The sequence below is a fragment of the Ahaetulla prasina genome, chromosome 4 (assembly GCF_028640845.1).
Source record: "Ahaetulla prasina isolate Xishuangbanna chromosome 4, ASM2864084v1, whole genome shotgun sequence".
Taxonomy (NCBI): domain Eukaryota; kingdom Metazoa; phylum Chordata; class Lepidosauria; order Squamata; family Colubridae; genus Ahaetulla; species Ahaetulla prasina.
The window spans coordinates 125,375,927-125,393,756 of NC_080542.1; the positions used below are offsets into that span (position 1 = coordinate 125,375,927).

At 37.8% G+C, this 17,830-nt stretch overlaps 2 protein-coding genes across 3 annotated transcripts in view; both read left to right on the forward strand.

Annotated features, from left to right (window-relative positions):
- The window catches only part of THNSL1 (threonine synthase like 1), a 112,633-nt gene that overhangs the window by 61,423 nt on the left and 33,380 nt on the right, over nt 1-17,830 (forward strand). The window contains exon 5 of one of the 2 annotated variants that reach the window (XM_058181178.1): nt 12,239-12,344. The gene's annotated coding sequence lies outside the window, so the exon portion shown is untranslated. Of the gene's footprint in view, nt 1-12,238; nt 12,477-17,830 lie in introns of those variants that run through there. The other variant, XM_058181177.1, reaches the window with a different exon arrangement.
- GPR158 (G protein-coupled receptor 158) overlaps nt 1-17,830 on the forward strand; it is a 161,009-nt gene that overhangs the window by 13,147 nt on the left and 130,032 nt on the right. The window contains exon 2 of the mRNA XM_058182758.1: nt 12,239-12,344. Coding sequence (XP_058038741.1) covers nt 12,239-12,344 — 106 coding nt within the window. The remainder of the gene's footprint in view (nt 1-12,238; nt 12,345-17,830) is intronic.

The window sequence follows — 17,830 nt, forward strand, 5'->3', positions numbered from 1 at the left end:
CCCAGATTCATGTGATGACTTTTGTGACCTTTTAAACAAGGAAAGTCAATGGGAAAGCCAGGTTCACTTAACAACCGTGTTACTAACAATTGCATGGATTCACTTAACCACTGTGACAAGAAAGATCTAAAATAGGGCAATTGCCTCACTCAGCAACAGAAATTTTGGGCTCAATTATGGTCCTAAGTCGAGGACTACATATATGTATAAAGATATAACTTCAGTTTGGCAAGATCTTGGATTCTATTGGATCTTGTTGTCTTGTTTCTCAGTTTGAGGTTGATGAAGTTACTCTCAAATGTCACGTTGCCACTTACAAAAGTCTACAAAGACCACAACATTCCTTGACTCAGAAGGACAACAACATATGTTAAGCATCAGATATTATAGAGCAGATATTATAGATGTGAGCAGAGTTGTAATTGGCTTTTAATCATATGAAAAAAGAAAAAATCTCAAACATTAAAATGATTGATAAGCCATCTACTTTTCTCATTATAATCTCAATAAATATTATGGTTCATTGATTTCTTTCAAATATTTCACACAGGATGTGTCTCATTCTCACATAACTCTAAGACTATATAAAGTGCTATTGAAGATACTGTAGATCTAGAGAGTTACCAATTGCCCATCCCTAATCTAGGAGATTTGATGTAGATTGATTGTTGGCAGTTTCAAAGCACATTTGCTGAAATCTCTTAACACCATAACCGTGATGGCGAACCTATGGCATGCATCCCCAAAGTGGCACATGGAGCCATGTTGCCTGGCACGCATGGCATTGCCTGTGGCTGTTCTGGGTTTCTGGTGTGCATGTGTGCGTGACGATCAGCTGGCCTTTTTGCATGAGGCAGTGCCGGAAACAAGAAGAGCTGGTCTTCCTTTTTCCTGTGTGCCAGCTGATCATTATGTGCGCATGCACACCAGAAATCTGGAAGAGTAGCTGGCTGAAATAGTAGCTGAAACCAGAAGTTCATTTTTGGGAGAGCGCATGCGCCCTGGGCAGCTCTTTTTCCATGTTGCAGCCCAGATGAGTGTGTGTGTGCTCCCTTTTTGGCACTCGGTGCCAAAAAGGTTAGCCATCACTGCCATAGAAGATGACAGTTTTCTAGGTTTATCATAGGTTTTGAAGTGTGAGAGCAAACTGTTCAAGCTTAAATCTCAAATCCATTGAGTGTTAATTCCACATAAGAAAAATCCAAATTAAAACATAACCACTAAACCCAGAAATGTCACATATATGAGAATAAACCTGTAGGCTCAATTATTTCTATAGGTCTACCCCAGCCATGGCAAACCACTTTCCAATGTTGAATTACATTTCCCAGCATCCTCTAGGCCACAGGTCCATAATTTTAGGTTAAGCTGTGATCCAATTTCTGCTGTGCCCGGCAGTCATTTCTGATTCTTTTCAAAATCTCAGCCTGAGCTGTAAAATAAATTTGGCAGGACTTAATCCTGGCTATTCACATTTTAGCAACCAACCACTGCTTAAAGGTCAGTAATGATTTATTCTAGGCCAGGTTTTCAAAGCAAAGCATTGAACTTGATTTTCTTAGACAAGTATTCTGTTGTAGAAAATAGCCATGTTTTGATAAATTAATGCAGTTTGTGGCATTAAACCCCAAGATTGCCAAGTGGGTATATGTGGCCTGATCCTATGTGTAGTATTTGGAAAAAGCTTCCAGTGTTTCCAATGAATTTTCTTCCTAGATAAAGATGAGTAAACTGATAAGCTTTTATGTGAATAGAAGATATAAATGATGAATTATTATTTTTAAAATGAAGAAATTCCACAAAGTGGTGATATTTCTCTTTAAAATGTGTTTTAAGTGCTTCGGCAGAAAGTAGCAAAAATCTGGATTGTTTGCAATAAAAAGCAATGATTTCTGATTAATTGTATATATGTTATAAGAACCTGAGCATAACTTATTAAGTATAACAATTCTCTGCCTCCCTCTCCGTGCCTCTCTCTTTCTCCCTCTCCTACTTTGCCAGCATATAAATTAAGTGTGTGTTTGTGTCTCTGTGTGCATACCTATATATTCTCTATTTGCTTGTAAGCTCCAGTGTCTGTTCTAAAAATAAATTCCCAGGCTGAACTCAGCGTTCTAATGTTCTGCAAGTCAATATCCATTTTATACTATTTTACATGTGGTTCTGGTTGAGGGATCAAAAGATCTAAATAGAAAATAAACTAGATCCTAGAAAAGAAATCCTTTTCTAGAGAGGAAAAACCTGCATTCATTTCTTGTATAAATATACTTCAAAGATTCCTGAAGATCTTAAAGAGATCCATTATGGCAGAAGGTTTTATGGGATAAAACCCAATTCACTGAATGCCCAGTGTTACCTTTGTTGACAGAGGTACTTTAAAAAAAAAAATCCACAGTGCTACCAAGAGACCATCAAGCGCAAGTGTTTCAGTCAGTGAGATACCTACGTAAAGTTCAAATGTTTACAGTAAAAGAATAGTGTGTCCATTCACAACACCAGTAATTGGATAAAGTAATTTTCCAGGCTCTGTAAAACAAATTTATTATGCTGGGTCAATACCTTACAGCTATGAATTGTTAATTGTGAAGTTCTTGTATATATTTGAGCTTTGCTTAGGGGCTGCATAAATTTCATGGCTTTTGACCACATTGTTGTCCTGGGAATAGCAACCTATGGCTTAAAGATCAAAAGTAGCCCCTGAGCTCATTTCTGTGGCCTCAAATGTCCACCAATCGTATTACCAAATTTAATAACATAATTGCAAGGTTTCCTACATTGTGAAGGTCCAAAAGCATATGAAAATGTTAGCATAAGCCTGAAAATGCACCCGACAGAGCTTAAAACTCTCATCTAATCCAGGAAATAATGGAAAATCCATCTGATCAACCCATTTTGGACCTTTGGCAGGCTGATACTATCCTTGTTCTCTTAAAAATATAAAGGTTGCCTATCACAGCAAGTGACAATTTCAGAATATTTCCTTCTTTATGTTACTAGTCCAACTTTCCCCATCCTGGATAGAATCAGATGCTTAGAGTTGAACTCTTTGGATTCACTGGTAACATGACCATTTCTGAGAATTCTGGAAGTTGAAATCTAGAGACTTCACATAAGTCTCTAGATCACAATAGTCCACAATAGACCACAATAGTCCAAAGACATTGTGCAGTTCTTCCTCTGTTCTGTACTAAGAAAAATAGTTAGCAGAAATAGCAGGAACATAGTGGGAAGTTATAAATGAAAAATAATACAGAATAAAATTCTGTAAATGAAGCTGGACAATTGGAAACCTCAGCAAAGGTAAAAAGTATGAAGTAGTTCATAATTTGATAATAGACTCTTTTGTTTGGGTTGGTGTGTTGGGTCAAGTGGGCCTTGATTTGCCCTAGTACATGGCACTCACTGACATGCCAGTTACTGACTCAATTTTAGACCCACTTGAGTTTTCACTTGAAGTAAGACTCTTCTATCTTGCTAAAAAGTCATTAGATTAAAAGGTTGTTCACATCAAAGATGACGTGGCACAGTGCTGGGATGAGAGTCGCTGGAAGGCGAATGGCATATAAATGTGATAAATTATCCCTGTGATCATTTCCTCCCATTCTGTGCCGCAAAGGGATCTTTTTCGTTTTTGCATTTCAGAACAATTGTTTTTCATCAGGATAGTATGCAGAACTTTCTATCTAACAGATAGAAAAGTTGATATTTTTTTTGTCCCTTCAGATACTCTTTTATTGTCTGGTGGGAAGTCCTCTGCAACATGAAAAATAGACTGGCAGAGAACAATACAGAGTGCAGAATAGTATTAACTCTGGGGATTCAGTATAGTAGGAAGTTTGTAACAGATTAACAGAGTTGGAAGGGACCTTATAGGTCATCTAGTCCAACCTCCTGCTCAAGCAGAAGACCCTACACCATTTCTGACAGTTGGCAGTCCAGTCTTTTATTGGAAGTCTCAAGTGATGAAGCTTCCACAACTTCCGAAGGCAAGCTGTTCCACTGATTGATTATTCTCACTGTCAGAAATTTCCTCCTCATTTCTAGGTTGAATCTCTCCTTGGTCAGTTTCCATCCATTATTCCTTGTCTGGCCTTCAGATGCTTTGGAAAACAGCTTGACCCCCTCCTCTCTGTGGCAGCCCCTTATGTATTGGAAGATGGCTATCATATCTCCCCTGATCCTTCTCTTCACTAGACTAGCCATGCCCAGTTCCTGCAACCGTTCTTTGTATGTTTTAGCCTCCAGTCCCCTAATCATCCTGATTGCTCTTCTCTGCACTTTTTCTAGAGTCTCAACATCTTTTTTATAGTGTGGTGACCAAACCTGGATGCAGTAGTCTAGGTATGGTCTTACTAGGGCTTTAAGGAGTGGTATTAGTACCTCCCTTGATCTTGATTGTATCCCTCTATTAATGCAATTTAGGATTGCTTTGGCTTTTTTAGCTGCCGCTGCACACTGCTGTGTGTCCATTTCTAAGAAGTTCTAAGAAGCCCCCTGATTTTCAGATAATATTTTCTATCCAGCAGCTGTTTTGCCCAACGGCTGATCAGCTGCCTCTGAAACATTCACAAACAGAACATGAGCCCTTGGTCATTTTTGTTTCCCAATCAATGATAAAGAAAAGCATGGAACCAGTAAACCTGGAGGAACTATCACGATCAGTAGGTATTGATAACCTACCTACCCTATTCTTTGCTTCGTTTAAAGAGCTTTGCTAAAGAAGAGGTCAATGTTACAGTACATCTTGCAACAGTAGATCCCAGAAATTATTTGTAGCCTATATGAGAAAGTGCTAAAGTCCTAATTTAATTATAGACTGATCAGTTGGGCTTTGGATAAACTGTTGATCTGTAGGTATCTACCGTTCTGTGATCAACAGACTGCCATACAGATGTACCCTGATACAAGGGTACATCTTCTGGTACAAGGGTATCTTGGACTCTTCTGATGCCATGGATTCTGAAATGTTTAAACACTTAATTTGTAATAAGCTTTCCCCCCCACCTTCCACGTCCAGCTCTCAGAGGGAGCCTGGAGAAGTCCTTGCAGTTTTCTTGACAAGGTTTTTCAAAAGTGATTTTCCATCGCCTCCTTTCTAAATCTGAGAGAAAGTGACAGACTTAAAGTCACCTTGCTAGCTTTGTGCCTAGGGTGGGACTGGAACTCATGGTCTCCTGTTTCTAGCCTACTGCCTTAACCATTATACTAAACTGGCTCTAATTAGTTGCTACCAAATAATGAATTCTTCTCTACTGGCCTTGAAAATTTTCCTTAAATTCATAAAGTAAAATATTATTTTAATATTAGTATTTTATATTAGCATTAGAATACTACATAAAAAGATGGAATGCTTATTTAAAATGAAAAAAAAGGCTTCTAGGATAATCAGATCTACAATTATCATGATTTGTTTATTTATTTTATAACCAAATAGTAGAGGTTTGAATTTTGCTAGGCAGCATTATCAAGCTAGATAAATGTCAGAGTGATTTGATGCTGCTGACAAGCCAAATTTTAGTTATCATGCAGCTAATGTTCCATATCCTTATCAAAACATCAAGACAGCACCGCTAATAGGACACCCACTTCGTTTAGCAACTAGATCATTTTGTTTTTTAATTCCACCTGATCATAGAGCTTGTGTGACGTATACGAAGATCTCTTTTTCTTTTTCTAGGTGAACTAATACAGCTTTCCCCAGCCTGGCATCCTCTGTATTAGGTTTATGCATTGCAAATTTCCCAGTCATCCACCATCTTACCCAGACAGTTGTCAACCTCAGCAACTCCAAGATGTGTGGACTCAGATTCTCAGAATTTCCAAGGCAATTGCTGGCTAGGAAATTCTGGGAGTCCACTTCTCAAAGTTGCTGAGATTGAGACATTGTTTTAGCCCAGGGCTGTCGAAATCCCAGCCCACGGGCCGGATGCGTCATGCACTGGCCACACCCACACCTGTTTTAGCAAAGGGAAAAAAAGTCCCGATACAACATGACATGATAATGTAAGTTTGACACCCCTGCCTTAGCCTTTTACATAAGTTTACAAAGCAAGTTGATTTTGAAATATACATAGGATACAGTTGCTGTTTTGAATGACTGTATTCTGAATGTTTAATTTGCTGTTTTGGGATAAATTGTCCCAGGAACTGCATCATGAATAGGTATATAAATGAATCAGATCAGTTCCACAGTTTTGATATTGGTCTTAAATGCAGATAAAAGCCAAAACCAGTAAATATTGCCATTTGGCAAATATACATTTGGCACAATATATAAGATATTGCCCTAAATATTATTGCCTAGAGCAATATTTTTGCTGGCTGGGGAATTCTGGGAGTTAGTTCACACATCTTAAACATGTCAAAGTTGAGAAACATTGGTCTCAAGAGATCCATAATGAAAGGGAACAATGCCCTTGTTGCCTGGCCTCTGTGTCCCAGAATGCAGCATGAGAAAGGTCAACTTTTTTCTAATCAGCTTCAGTTGACTTTTGCACAAGTAAAATCCTTTATAAAAAAATTAGGTAGAGTTGCACTTAATTAATTATTATAATTAATTCCTTTTTCTTTTAATTGCTACTTCAATTAATCTTAATAAAATCAAATTTTAATAAAATACCACATGTATGGCTAGCACCAATTTACTTTAAAAAATCTTTTTTTAGGGCGCTAACTAACAAAATGAAATTCAACAGTGAAAAAAGTAAGGTTCTGCATTTAGGCAAAAAAAACCAAAATGCACAGGTACCATATATGTGGTACCTTGCTCAATAGTAGTAACTGTGAGAGGGAACTTGGAGTCCTAGTGGACAACCATTTACATATGAGCCAGCAGTGTGCAGCAGCTGCCAAAAAAGCCAACACAGTTCTGGGCTGCATAAAAGAGGGATAGAATCAAGACCACATGAAGTGTTAATACCACTTTATAATGCCTTGGTAATGCCACTCTTGGAATATTGCAATCAGTTTTGGTCGCCACGATGTAAAAAAGATGTTGAGACTCTAGAAAGAGTGCAGAGAAGAGCAACAAAGATGATTAGGGGACTGGAGGCTAAAACATATGAAAAACGGTTGCAGGAACTGGGTATGTCTAGTTTAATGAAAAGAAGGACTAGGGGAGATATGATAGCAGTGTTCCAATATCTCAGGGGTTGCCACAAAGAAGAGGGAGTCAAACTATTCTCCAAAGTACCTGAGGGTAGAACAAGAAGCAATGGGTGGAAACTGATCAAGGAGAAAAGCAACTTAGAACTAAGAAGAAATTTCCTGACAGTTAGAACAATTAATCAGTTGAACAATTTGCCTGCAGAAGTTGTAAATGCTCCAACACTAGAAATTTTTAAGAAAATGTTGGATAGCCATTTGTCTGAAATGGTGCAGGGTTTCCTGCCTTGGCTGGGGGTTGGACTAGAAGACCTCCAAGGTCCTTCCAACTCTGTTATTATGTTTATGTTTATGTTTAATCTTTCTTTTTGACATTGCTTCCAAATCATTGAAGGATGTCATTTTTTTCCAGGTTGCCTTTCAATAATTTCTTCTTTGAGTTCCCATAAACTCATGTTCTGTTAATTGTGATAGTATTGATCTGCCTTGTTTTCTGTGAGTTTTTTTAAATTACATTTAATCTGCCCATGCTTCAGGTCTTCTAAAAATGTTTACTTCCACTTTCTATTTCTTCTACTTCAGCATTTCTTAAGGTGCATTCACTATATGAGTTAAAGAATAATATGACAATATACAGTTGTAGCTTTCCTCAATTTTCAAGCAGTTAATTGTACCAATTTCAGTTATGTTACTTTCTTGTCATCATATAATTTCTTCCAAAAATACATGATGCATTCATAATTTGTTGTGGTCTAATCAGTCCAAAGGTTTTGTCAATAAAAGAAAACTTAGTCTTTTTGGAATTAACCATCTTATTTTAGCAATGTGATTTCTGCTCCTCCTGCTTTTTTTTTTTTAACTCAGTTCGTGTATTTCGAAGTTCTTATTCTATGTATTTTGGAAAAGCGAATTGCTAAATCTTTAGTAAAATCCTTACTAGCATCTGAGATCAATGCAATTTTTCAATTCTTTGATGAACATTTCTTAGCAATGTCACTTTTTAGTATTGTAATATTAATGGATCTTTCCCAGCCCTTCAGCTACACCTGTCTTTCCCATGCCTGTTTGCAAACTAAATGTAGTATTTTAAGTGCGTTTTTCTATAAGATTTTAAGCAGTTTTGCTAGTATATGTCATCATCTCCTGAAGTAGCAATTTAACTTCAATTTTCACAATAAATAATCAAATGGTCAGTGATCAAACTAGTATGCTTATCACAGATTTAAGGATCTTTTTTGTACTGTACTATCTTCATGCCAGATTTTCTTTGTGTCTTCTTTTTAATTTTTTTGTCTTCATCTTTTATTATGCTCATATGTATAAAAGATGTTCTTCATTTCTGTAATTTTAGATAAAAGGATATTTTGTCCTTCCTAATCATTTGTTACCCTCTTTGCATTGCTTATTTAGATACCAGTCCTTGTCTTTTTCTGTTTTTATCCAGTTTTTCCTGTCTCTGTTATCTCTTATTTTCTATGTTTCTTCAGTTATTTACAGATTATCAGTAGGCAGCCATTTTGCTTTCTTTTGCTTTTTGTATTTCTGGATATTTCTGTTTGATTTATCCTTATCCTTAACAGCATCATAAATTGCAGTTCAGGGTCCTTTACGCTCTAGTTATCAAATCTAATCCATCAAAATTTCTTTCACCACATCTCCACATTAAACATTACAATTGAGTAGTTTTGAGAGATTCTAAGATTTTGGAGACCAACCTGTCTTACATCTATGAAGTAATGGTTTGATCAAATTCATCATGATTCTTTTTATGAGGGTAATATTTGTTTCTTGCTAGCTTCCTGGCTGATTGCTTTCTGCAACATTACAGGTGGTACCCCTGGGAAATACTCTTGACAAACAACAAGCAGAGAGGTTAAATGCATTGTTGTTTAGTGTTTCAGAGAAATTCCATAGAGGTTATTATGCATTAGAGTTAGCTGTTCTCCCATTTGTGGAATGTTATTTGGAAAAATACTTACCTAGTTCCCAATTCATTTTTCTTAAGAAGATAGGAAATTGCTTTCTACAGTAGTGAGTCAGTCCATTGACCACAGAATGCAATGTCCTTCTTTTGGGAGTGTTTGTCAACGTTACTAGGAGATGCAATGAAGTTTTTGTATCCAAATATTCAGTCTATCTTTGCTAAGATGGTTTCATTCTTTTTTAATTTTTGAAACAGTATTTTATTTCATGTTATTATCCAGATTCATTAAATGGTTCCCTCTTCCTTTCCATTTATTTCTTCTCTGGCTTTTGCTGGACCCTGTTTTATACTTTGTGTCTTCATTCACTATCTGATTACCTATCTATCTATCTATCTATCTATCTATCTATCTATCTATCTATCTATCTATCTATCTATCTATCTATCTATCTATCTATCTATCTATCTATAAATGTATCTATTTAATGTTGTAGATTGCTTATAGGCCAGTATTTTATATGATAAGTAATAGAGAAATTCATGTGGACTGATATAGATGTCACAGAGATAAGAAACCATGTTAAATTTAACTATAAGATAAAAACAGCTTATTGCTGGAAAAACTAAGTTTCTGATTGAAACACACAAGATACAGTTTTCCAGTTGTATCTTTCAAGTTCATTTTCAGGGAAGTCTATAAACTTGGGCTTTATCATGAAGATGTCTGGATATGGAAGATACGAAATGTTCTGTGTTCCCTGAAATTCGTCAGGCCTCTACTCTTTTAGCCTTCCTTTGAAGGCCTGGCTAAATAGTCACACATTCGAAGCTTGATTCAGCAACAGGTTTTTGTTGTTTTTAGCATTTTAATTGACTTAGTTTTATAGTTTCAATATTATTTTATATGTATTTTAATTTTTGATTGGAAGCCTCCCAGAGTTGGTTGAAAGATAGGTGGCCATATAAATTTATAACTAAATAAATGTATGAATGTCAAAGCCAATTTCACAAGGCATGGAGTAGTCCTGAGAAGTAGTTAATTTTTTAAATTTATTATTTTATTCATTTAAAAAAAATTTTTTTTTATTATTTATTGACACGACTTATACCCTACTTTTTGCTCTAGGGCAGGCTGTCTCACTCAAGACCCATGGGCCAGATCACTGCCCTGGAAACAGTGAAGGATCTGGCCCACAATGCCTCTGCCAGCGAAAAGGGAACTTGTAAGGGCTGCACGCTCTCTTCATGAGCTCTGTTTTCGCTGGCAGGGTGTTAGCAAAACAAGGTACAAACAAAAGTGGCATTTGATCATAGAGTGACATCAAGCTGGCCACACGCACTCTGGCCACACCCACCCCGGCCCCCCAAAGTCAAACACAATCCTGATGCGGCCCTCAATGAAATTGAGTTTGACACCCCTGCTTAAGGGCAATCTGCTAAACTTGATCTAAATACAGGGTGAAGTTCATAAGCACCAAGTAAGGAGCAAACCAACCAACCACAATAATCAGTGGAAAAGGTATCAATTATCAGGATAGCCACAAAGAAGATGATGGATCATTATATGGTATTGGATCAAGGGTAGAAAAGCAGGCTTTGTTAGCATCAAAATTAAATAATGAAATGGCTTCTGAGATGTAACTCCTGCTAATGCTACAAAGAGTTTTGAGTTACAATGGCAGCATTAATAGTTTCTTCCAAAGCCTATTTCTTGTTTCTTTTATCCCCAATTGTGTATTCTCACTGGCAGAGGTTTTCCAGCTTTGGGGGGGAAGGGACAGGGTGTCCCATTAGCTTCTATTTTTATGTATCAACAATATGGTTCCTTTTGACATCTTTCAACTGTTCACATAATAAGACTGAAATCTTACAAATTTTTAGTGGCTTTCATGAAAACAGGTTGCAAATCCCTGCTCTAATTTGACCCCTTTCAAGCTTGGGGTTATATAAGAGGCCTTTTACATTAAAAGGGCATGTTATATTATTCTTCCTAAAGGGAAAGACCATAGAGATATGGATAAGCTATGATTCTACAACTCTCATTCATATTTCTCTATAGTCAATGCTACAAATTCAGATGTCCATTCCAGGAAATTGTTATGGAATACATTTTGGCCTTTCCAGACTTTAAATGAAGATAAGAAAGATCACTTGAGACTGAATGCATTTTAGAAAGTAAATGCAATTATTTCTGCCTATAACAATATTTCTTCCAAGGTAGGGAAGGTGATAAATGAACTTCACATGGATCAGCATTCATGTCACAACTAAATCAGTGAAAGTGAAATATGCAGGTTTATTTTGAACAGAATGCATACTACAAATATTTTAAACCTGTAAATACTTGATAAGTGGCTACTTGCATCCTGTACGGACTGATGGTTCCTAGTATGTCACTCTCATGGGTGTTATTTACGGTATTATTTATTAATGCTATTTAAAAATAGGTGTTATATTTAGAGTTCTCTTTTTTATATTTATCCTCATCAGTTCACTATGCCAGTCTTTCATTACCATGAACTTTGCAGATATATTTGATTATACCGTCCAGAATTAAGAGACAGTTGGGAAGTCTGGCCCAATTTTCTTAAATTTCTTAAATTGCCTCAGATAGACTATTCTTTGGCACAGAAAATTTCTGTTCATAAAACCAAACAATAATTCTACTCCATTCCATTATGATTTTAGGATGACTCAGGAGACCCTATGGAAGTTTACTTTTTCTCTGTTTGAAAATAAATTGAATGATGGTATTGGGTAAATTATTATTAGGAATCGTAATTATGTTATGAATCAACAGTATAACTATATAACTACTGTATACCTGTATAACTACCATAAATTAATGCACTATTCCCAAATCTAATATTCCCAGAGATGTTGGAATATATTTCCCATACACACCGAATAGTGTTGCATCTCAACTGGGCACAGAAGATGAATGATGATTATTTAATCCATTAAACTGAAGAGCACCAGATAAAAGAAAGCTGTGCTGTGATATACCAGCTATGTAGAATGTATCCTTTTTTGGCATTAATATTTAGTGCAGTTTTGGTGATTGTAACTAGATTGACTAAATGAGATGTTTCATTTCACTAATCATAACTTCTCAGAAATGATCTTAAAATGGACTACAGCTTTTTTCTGTTTCTTTCCATGGTACCCTGGGTCTTATGCAAATTAATCATTTTTTCCTTTCTTTTTCAGGGGTGTTGTGAAAGTCGACATAAATCTACAGAAAGTAGATATTGATCAATGTTCAAATGAAGGCTGGTTTTCAGGAACTCACACATGCAATTTAAATAACACTGAGGTAAGAAATCATATGAAGAAATCTAACCCATAGATTACAAATGCAGTCTTGCATGTTAAATTTATTTTGCATGAAAGCTGACAATATTCTTGGTCAATCTAAATGAATTAGATGGCCAAATTAAGTAAAAAATACATTTTAAAGATTGGCCAATGCCCAAAAACTAGGTAAGATTTTGAAAAAATTAGTATTCTCACATAATATTGTGTGAGATTTCACATTGCCATTCAAGATCTATATGAGATCTTGGGTAAGAGATTACCAAGAATCTCATGACATCTAACCCTTTATTTAGGTTTTGACGATTTCAAAAAGCACACATTTCCCAAGCCTACTGGTAGAACAACTTCCGTTCTCAAAATGTTCCCTTTCAACTTTATGATTTTAGGAATATTTTAGGACTCTCAAATCATTGTGTTTCATCTTTGGATATTCTATATCCTCATTGCATGACATTACCTTGAATACTCATTGCAAAAACAATGCACCAATATTGAAAATAAACAAAGAAAGCCACGAAACAAAATAGGATTTTTGTTTCATCCTGTGCTTCATTTTTAAGAAGAGACCCACTTCTCTCATTTACTTTTTCCCCAATTAACCTTCTGTATTGATTCCCATTGGACTTACTTCTAGGTAAGTAAGTCCAATGGGAAGTTGATTTTTAGTAATTGTTTTTCTTTTCAGTAGCTTTTGTTTTTAAACCAGGCCTAAGATCCTTTGTACTTCAGGGTGAGTTTTGAATATGAATGAACCAATAAAGTGGCCTTTATGTGTACTTTAAATGAACTTGCGTTACACATTTTACACATTTAACTGAGATTAATATTTACGCACTATGCACATTAATACACATCGTTTAACCATCTCTGTTCCACTTTGTACAGCAGAGATATTGGTAAAAGCAGGCTTCTAAGGTAATTTTTGCCTAAAAGATGTCAGCAGTTATGATTGCAAAAATGAAAACAGCAACCACAAAGATGCAATGGAAGCTTTGCCTGTTTTTTATATGCACTGCATGTGTAGCACACATAAAAACAGGCAGAGTTTCATTCACAATATCAGGGCCATCATCTTTACTTTATGGATCAGACCCTGCAAATCCCCTGGTTTAGGGGGGAGGTATAATGGATGCTATCTAACAAAATGTAACTCAGTGGTGAGAAAACTGAGATTTACATTTAGGCAAGAAAAACAGACTGCACAGTATAGGTAGTATAGGTAGTACCTAGCTCAATAATAGTGATGTAAGAGGGATCTTGGAGTCCTAGGGGACAACCATTTAAATATGAGCCAGCTGCCAAAAAAGCCAATACAGTTCTAGGCTGCATAAACAGAGGGATAGAATCAAGATCACATGATGGGTTAATACCATTTGATAATGCTTTAGTAAGGCCACACTTTGAATACTGCATCCAATTTTGGTAGTAAAGCTTTTTTACATGATGTAAAAAAGTTGTTGAGACTCTAGAAAGAGTGCAGAGAAGAGCAACAAAGATTATTAGGGGATGAGGGGCTAAAACATATAAAAAATAGTTGCTGGAATTGGGTATGTCTAATTTAATTTAAGGAAGGGGTGACATGATAGCAGTGTTCCAATATCTCAGGGGCTGCCACAAAGAAGAATGGATCAATCTATTCTCCAAAGCACCTGAAGGCAGGACAAGAAGCAATGGGTGGAACTAATCAAGGAGAGAAGCAACCAAGAACTAAGGAGAAATTTCCTAACAGTTGGAACAATTAATCAGTGGAACAACTTGCTTCCTGAAGTTGTGAATGCTCAAACATTGGATGTTTTAAATAAGAAATTGGATAACCAATTGTCTGAAAGGGTATAGAGTTTCCTGCCTAAGCAGGGGCTTGGACTAGAAGACCTCCAAAGTCCCTTCCAACTCTGTTATTCTATTCTATTCTATTCTATTCTATTCTATTCTATTCTATTCTATTCTATTCTATTCTATTCTATATATGAATAGGCTGGTTGTTGGAATGTGGCACTCACTGCTTATTTAGAGTGAGGCCACATAGAACCATGCCTTTGCAGTAGATATTTTTACAAACCTGGAGGAGGATCTGCAAAAGGAGAAAATGTCTTGCAGTCTACTGATGTGGGAGTAGCAGCAGTAGCCTACTTTCCATGCTAGTCAATTTGAATTCTTCCCCAATTGCTCCCAAAGCCAAATCTTTCTTCATAGTCAAAGTGGGTGGGTGTTCTGTGTTTTGTTTGTTTTTCTTGAGCATTAGCTCTCTTATAACTCATTAAGAGCTTTGCATAAAAAAGCACGTTACAGTTGGTTGGTAAATAAGTGTTATTTTCAGCCAAAATATTGCAAAATGGGAATGAAAGAAATACTGTGCAATATGCTGCTACCAGATTTGGGCTGCAAATCTCCAGATAACCACATGATAGTGGCAAAGATACCTATAAAAGAAACTCTTTACTGCCATCTAGTAATTATTCAGATATTTTCATCCCAGAATCTGGCAGCCCCAACATCAACTATGAATTTGTAAGATTCTTTTTGGTAATTGGTCAACTGTTGCTGCATTAATTTAATAGCCCAGATTAGTTAGGCTTTTTTTCATCAGTGAAAAGCTCAAAACAAGATTACAAGAGGACATGGACAGGTTGTCGGGGAGGTTGCATGCCACCACATGTTTACTGGACCCGTGCCCCTCCTGGCTGGTGCTGACCACACAAGAGGTGACACAAGGCTGGCTCCGGGGGATTATCAATGCTTCTTTGTTGGAAGGGATTTTCCCTGACGCCTTGAAAGAGGCGGTGGTGAGACCCCTCCTCAAGAAGCCTTCCCTGGACCCAGCTGTTTTGGGAAATTATTGCTTTGTGGCGAAGGTTGTAGAGAGTGTGGTTGCACGTCAGTTACCCCAATACCTGGATGAAACTGTCTATCTAGACCCGTTCCAGTCCAGCTTTCGGCCCGGATACAGTACGGAGACAGCTTTGGTCGCGTTGGTTGATGATCTCTGGAGGGCCAGGGACAGGAGTTGTTCCTCTGCCCTGGTCCTATTAGACCTCTCAGCGGCTTTTGATACCATCGACCATGGTATCCTGCTGCACCGGCTGGGGAGTTTGGGAGTGGGAGGCACCGTTTATCGATGGTTCTCCTCCTATCTCTCTGACCGGTCGCAGACGGTGTTGGCAGGGGGGCAGAGATCGACCGCGAGGCGCCTCACATGTGGGGTGCCACAGGGGTCAATCCTCTCGCCTCTCCTGTTCAACATCTATATGAAGCTGCTGGGTGAGATCATCAGTGGCTTTGGGGTGAGGTACCAACTGTACGCTGACGATATGCAGCTGTACTTTTCCACCCCAGGCCACCACAACGAAGCTATCGAAGTACTGTCCCGGTGCCTGGAAGCCGTACGGGTCTGGATGGGGAGAAACAGGCTCAAGCTCAATTCCTCCAAGATGGAGTGGCTGTGGATGCCAGCACCCCAGTACAGTCAGCTGCAGCCCCGGTGGAGAGGGTGCGCAACTTGGGCGTTCTCCTGGATGGACAGTTGTCGTTTGAAGATCACTTGACGACCGTCTCCAGGAGAGCTTTTTATCAGGTTCGCCTGATTCGCCAGTTGTGCCCCTTCCTTGACCGGGATGCCCTATGCACGGTCACTCATGCTCTTGTTACCTCTCGCTTGGATTACTGCAATGCTCTCTACATGGGGCTCCCCTTGAAGAGCACCCGGAGGCTCCAGTTGGTTCAGAATGCAGCTGCGCGGGTGATAGAGGGAGATGCACGTGGCTCCCATGTAACACCACTCCTGTGCAGGCTGCACTGGCTACCTGTGGTCTTTCGGGTGCACTTTAAGGTTTTGGTTACTACCTTTAAAGCGCTCCTGACTTAGGGCCAGGGTACTTACGGGACCGCCTGCTGCTACCGAATGCCTCCCACCGACCCGTACGCTCGCACAGAGAGGGACTTCTCAGGGTGCCGTCTGCCAAGCAATGTCGGCTGGCGGCCCCCAGGGGAAGGGCCTTCTCTGTGGGGGCTCCCACCCTCTGGAATGAACTTCCCCCTGGACTTCGTCAATTCTTCGTCAACTGCCTGACCTTCGGACCTTCCGCCGCGAGCTGAAGACGTATCTGTTTATTCGCGCAGGACTGGCATAGGAATTTTAAATAGTTTTTAATATTTTTAATATTTTTAATATTTGATACAAATTTTATGGGGTTTTTAAGGTTTTAAATGTTTTAATTTGGCCATACATCTATAAGTTTTTTAATTATTGTTTTATCTGTATATTATTGTTGTTTTTATTTTGGCTGTGAACCGCCCTGAGTCCTTCGGGAGAAGGGCGGTATAAAAATTCAATAAATACTAAATACTAATACTAATACTTTCTCTAGTTGAGGCAAAAGATATTCTTTCACTATCTGAATTTACTAAACCATTAATATTTGTTTGCTTCTGCCAATGAGATCTCCCATTACAGCTTGGTATTTTGTGTATTTATTATGGCTTATAGACCAAAGTATGGCTCTGAAAATCTCTGGGCTACTGTTATATGTGCAAGCACCTCAGTTCCGATAGAAATGGCCTCAAGGTTTGGGAAAGATTTATTTTTCCAGCAAAGATGAGAAAATTTTGTGGGTGTGAGATTGAAAGGAGAGAAATGTAGGAACTGTCTTATTACTCAAAAAGCTAAAGGGGTATATAAGCAAAGGGTCATTCTAGGAATCTGCTGTGGTACAGAAATGACTGTTGGAGGTGATTGGAGCAGCATTTTCCTTGTTTACATTAAAAAAGGAATCTGTTCATTAATTATAGAATCCCTGGAACTCTTACAGGTTTGGACAGTGTTCCTCAACTATGGCAACTTTATGTGATGTGGACTTCAACTCCCAGAAGTCCACACACCTTAAAGTTGCCAAGATTGAGGAAACATTGGTTTAGGGACTGGGAAATGTGTAATAGTACTGCGCTCTGTTGTGTATATACTATGGATATTGGAATTTGCCCTTTATTTATCTTCTCACTCAGAGAATAGAAAGACCATATAATGTAATCTCTACCCAAGAGATTTTGTGTGAGAAAGTGCATGGCTACCAGTGATGTTCCTCCAGGAATTAATGTGGATAGATTAACTATCTAGCCTAATAAACTACTTTATGTGAAGTCTAATCACCTGACAACTTGGACAACACTGACCACGTGTCTGCCTTGAGGAAATAAAAAATACATTATTAATTTACAGTGCATTAGATAATTATTAGATCGAGATCCCACTCGATCTCATTAGAAATCAAAAGCAGCCTATTTAGCATTCTCCCACCAGATTTTCCTATTCAGTCATGTGTGTAGGTGAAATTAAGGGCCATTTGTTCAAAATCATTTAATGGGCAGTTTCTCTAATTCTAGCCCAACATCTGAACTACTTTGCCATATTCTGGTTTTCTCAACTAAATGTGCTTTTTCCTATGTTATGAAACTGCAATCCCCTTGAATATCTTGTTTTCTTGAAGATAA